Consider the following 4,710-nt stretch of genomic DNA (forward strand, 5'->3'; position numbering starts at 1 on the left):
TAATACAGAAGATTCCCTATGCATCAATTGTTGGGAGTCTAATGTATGCTCAGGTATGTACACGTTTGGATATTGCGTACATTGTTAAGATGTTAGGTAGACATTTAAGCAACCTAGTATGAACCGTTAGGTAGCAGCCAAGAGGGCTATGAGGTATCTTCAGAGAATAGAAGATTGATGCTCACATATCGGAGGTCTGATAAGTTAGAGATCATCAGGTATACAAACTCCGATTTTGATGGAATATTGATGCAAAATTTTGTCTCTAGGGTGTAAATTGTGATAATAATTGGTAGTCATTTATTCCAATAACAACAAGAGCACATCAAAGTCAAAGCACATAGACTTTAAGTTCTTGGTTGTTAAAGTAAAAGTTCAGAGTGGTTAGGTGCCTATAAAGCATATTGGGACAAACTCCATGATTGCGGACCACTTACTAAAGGACTACACCCAAGGTTTTAAAGAGCACACTGCTCATATGGGTATAATGTCATTTGAGGATTTTGGTTTTAGTGGGAGTTCGTATTTTTAAATGTTTTTATGTTATAGTCACATTTTCAGTTATTTCAGTTTACGAATATTAAGTTTATTTTCTGTAGAAATAAATTTTATTTGGTTTATTCACACTTTGATTTTGGTAAGGTTTGATCTTACTAAAGTTTAAGGAAGATCAGTTGGAAATAAACATGTTTGGATCATATTGCATGTAATTTCCATACCATACATCCATACATGATCTATATTGCATGTAATTTCCATACCATACATCCATACATGATCTATGTCATTTGGTTATGTTAATGTACTTGTCAGGGATGGATTTAGTTACAAAATATGTAACGGAAGTCACTTTGGTTTTGTGTTAACATAATTAAAGGATGAGATTATTTGAAATACCTTTTGGATATGATAGTAAAGTTTTAAGCTCATAAGGTTATATAATGACATGTAATTATAGAGTAATTAGTATATATATGTGGTCCAAGTGGGAGATTCTTGGAAAATATGGAAATCACATATATAATAAGAATAATTATATGTTATTATTTACTATCATAAAAGACTAGCCCAAATTAAAAGTGATCTAATTTGGTTAAGGTTTATTGGGCTTTAGTTATTAAATAAAATATGAATGAAATATGTGTAGATACTCTAGTAACTAATTTCTAATTGATGATGAGTTGATTATAAATTAAAATTAATGTGAAAAAATTATATATTAGGGTTATGGTTCCCAAATTACACATATGTAACTTTTCTGATATCCCATCTTCAGAAAAGAGAGAGCAACCTTTCTCTAAAATACTTGTGTGTTAATTTGGAAGATCAAAACCACAAGAATAGAGATTTCAAGAAATTGATGGATTTGGGTACGCTTCCTGTTGCGAGATGATCATTCATACAACAAACACACTTGGCGAACTCTTCGAGAGTGCCAAACTCACAACACAAGGCAAACACATGTGGAGGACTGAACATGGCGAAACCTTCATGTTTGGCGAACTCTTAGAAACTGGCAAACCCATATTTAGGACTTTTTTTCTTGTTATAAATACTCCTATTACATTATTCAAATATAGTATAAAAAAATATAGAACTTTAGCGAACAGTTTTAGTTGCTAAAATTCTAGTCTCTTCTCTGCAATTCTTTTTTCTTTAATGTCGAAATTCCAACACTTTCGCATTTAATCTTGTTCTTGATTTATTCTTGATGATTTGACATGATAAACCGTGGTTAATAAAGTTTTATATCAAATCTTGTTTTTACAGATTTTTTTTTTTAACATATGCACTCTAGCTCAATCGCGAGAGATGCTTTCCCAAGACAATCTTACCGTACTCAAAGAAGGTCAATCCACAACCGTCAAAGCCTTAACCTCAACCATGCTGTACTACGAGATTAGATATCTCACCGAAAAAGTTGTCCTGTTTTCTTTTGGGTTGCTATTAGCTCCATTGGCTATAGATTCTACAAGAAAGTTGTTGGCATTGATGATTTGATTTAAGCTATTGGTGAAGTCTGTATTGTCAAGGCGTCAGGTGGAATGTATAACAGATGCCTTGACCATTTCTGACTTTTACCAATCAAGTATGTTGGAGAAAACATAAACTATAAGTTGAGTCAAAAGATAAAATAGTAAAGGCCATTCTGTTTTATTTTTCCATAATATTATACAAATAGACAACCATGTATATATACATGGCACTGACATGATTGTGAAGGCCTACACACTTTCTAATAGTTGTACCGGCTATCAAATTTTTTTATTATAATTGTAGTACAGGTGATGCAGCAGCAGGCAGCCCCTTATTATTTAATTTTGATAGCCATAATTACCAGCATAGCTTGATGAAGAAGCAAAGGCAGTTAAGCCTCTAACCCAAATGATGCCTTCATTGTGGGTGAACGGCTCCCGGCATCAATTTCAATAGATGCAACGTACCCAAACTTTGTAACTTTGAATTTTGGTTTTCCTCTTTTCTCAAGGTCGGTTTTGATTTGCCCCCAGTGAACAGGTTGCCTTTGGATATCAGTATAGACCTGCAGCATGCATGCAATTAATCATAGATTAAATGATTATGTATACCCATTCTAACTAGTTAATTAATGATAAGATTGAATTGAGTGCAATATATACCTTGCTATTCTCATCTAGAGGGTTGCTCCAGGCAACAACCCACTTAGTTCCATCACGTCGCCTGTACACAAGACCAGCAACTGAACCATGACTATCAGCATCATCAGTCACTGATTCATGTGTAAACTCTCTCGCATCTCCATCTTCAATTATTTCTGGGAAATCCGCATAATGAGAGCCTTGCCAAACTTTCTTGTCAGTCAAGGTTAGAGCTTCGCTGGAAGAGTTCGAAAGCTTGCCGTTTGTGGTTTGTTGAGCATTTTTCTGAGAAGCAGCCATGGTAGCTATCTATGTGCTATGGTTTGGTTGTGTTATGCTTCAAATATTGCAATACACACCTACTTATATACTAGTTTACACCATGCATGCATTGTCCATAACAACAATGTTTATGCGCATGAAATTTGTAGACTGCATTCATATCAAAACTTTTTTTTATTCCTATTCTTGATTTGTCTTTTCACTTCTAACTAAAAAAATTTATCAATTGAAGAAATATCTTTTAACGTATTTGGATTTTTTGATAAATTATTATTTTATAAAATGATACAATTTTTGTATAATAAATTAACAATATAAAGAGTAAATCACTTCCAATGTGTAACACCTTCATACCCGATCCGATCATCAGGTTAATGTATCGGGATGTCACATTTGTTGCTGAAACAATTACAAAAATTTCAGACTCATTTATGATAGAACTATTTATGTGTTAAAGGAGTTCATTAAAACATGATATTCAATCAAAGATAAGAAGGTTTATAAAATTAACACAATTATTGAACTTTTACAAATAATTCCATTGGAGGACTTGCAGTACTTCTAAAGTAGTTTACCCACTTTTATGAAGTATAGAGATTAAATTTAAAATTTACGAAGAATATAAGGACTTATGAAAATTTTTAACCTAGTATAAAATATGAATATTTTAATTATACAAATATGAATATTTGTTTAAATGCTTAGCTTATTTATCTCATATATAGAATATATGTAATTTAAATTAGCCATTATTTATTATCAAGTTTATATATGTTACTGATTATTACAGAATATTATCTTATTATAAAATAAATTTCAATTGTGAAAAGGAAATTGTATTATAATATTTTGTAACAAATATATTTATTTCGTGTCCGTTTACAAAGAACAAATTTTAAAAAATGATTTTGAAAAATTTTGTCAAATAACAAAAAAATATCTTATAAAAAATATTTCAAGCAATACAATATATATCAATTTTTTTTTCAAAAAATCAATTCATTTTTAAAAGAATCATTTTCCGACAACCTTAATAGGTATTAATAAGGAGAGTTGGAATCTTGAATATTGTCCAAAAAGCCACCTAAAATGGTCACGAAAGAATACGATAGTTTTGTTTTGTTTTTTCAGGTAAAGCATAAGATACTCTTTTAAGTTATAAGTTAAAACTGGGGTGAGTGTTGGATTGAGTTAAGTCGAGTTAAATCGAGTCCAAAAAATTTGAGTTAGTCGAGTTGACGAATCATATTTTAGTAACTGAACTCAATTTGAATTTTTTTCGAATCAAATTAAAACGAGCAAAAAAATTTCGAGTTAAATCGAGTCGAGTTAACGAATTATATTATTTATACTCAATGTTGCGTTTACATGGAACGATTATTTAACTAGTAGACGAAGTACGTGATTATTTAACTACATAAACAATATAATTGTTTTACCTTTTAACTTAATGAGTAAATATTTATAAAAAAAACAATGTAATTTTACATTTTAACTTAATAGTTTTGACTTTTAATTTTAAAAAAGGTAAACATTTATAAAAAAGACATAGTTTTGCCTTTTCTTATTCGGATTTTAGGATAACTCGAATTGTGTAATTCATATTCGAGTAAAACTTAAAAACTTAATTTTTATTCGAGTTGATTCGAATAACTTGATTAACTCAAATAACTCGAACTATTTAATTCAAAATTTAATTTTTTTATCAAAATTTTCAAATCGAATCAAATTTTGCGCTCACCCCTAGTGAAAACCATGTTAGATTACGTCACATTTATTACGTGGGTGATTGAAAAAAATATAGATGAAA

At 30.4% G+C, this 4,710-nt stretch overlaps 1 protein-coding gene across 1 annotated transcript; it reads right to left on the reverse strand.

Moving 5' to 3' along the window:
* Window positions 1-2,132: 2,132 nt before the first annotated feature.
* On the reverse strand, window positions 2,133-2,944 carry LOC107903086 (uncharacterized). The gene is made up of 2 exons (XM_016829140.2): window positions 2,640-2,944; window positions 2,133-2,542 (listed from the first exon to the last, which is right to left on the reverse strand). The coding sequence occupies exons 1-2, from the start codon at window positions 2,916-2,918 to the stop codon at window positions 2,369-2,371; spliced, it is 453 nt and encodes a 150-aa protein (XP_016684629.1). The 5' UTR covers window positions 2,919-2,944; the 3' UTR covers window positions 2,133-2,368.
* Window positions 2,945-4,710: the final 1,766 nt, after the last annotated feature.

The sequence above is a fragment of the Gossypium hirsutum genome, chromosome D05 (assembly GCF_007990345.1).
Source record: "Gossypium hirsutum isolate 1008001.06 chromosome D05, Gossypium_hirsutum_v2.1, whole genome shotgun sequence".
Classification (NCBI taxonomy): domain Eukaryota; kingdom Viridiplantae; phylum Streptophyta; class Magnoliopsida; order Malvales; family Malvaceae; genus Gossypium; species Gossypium hirsutum.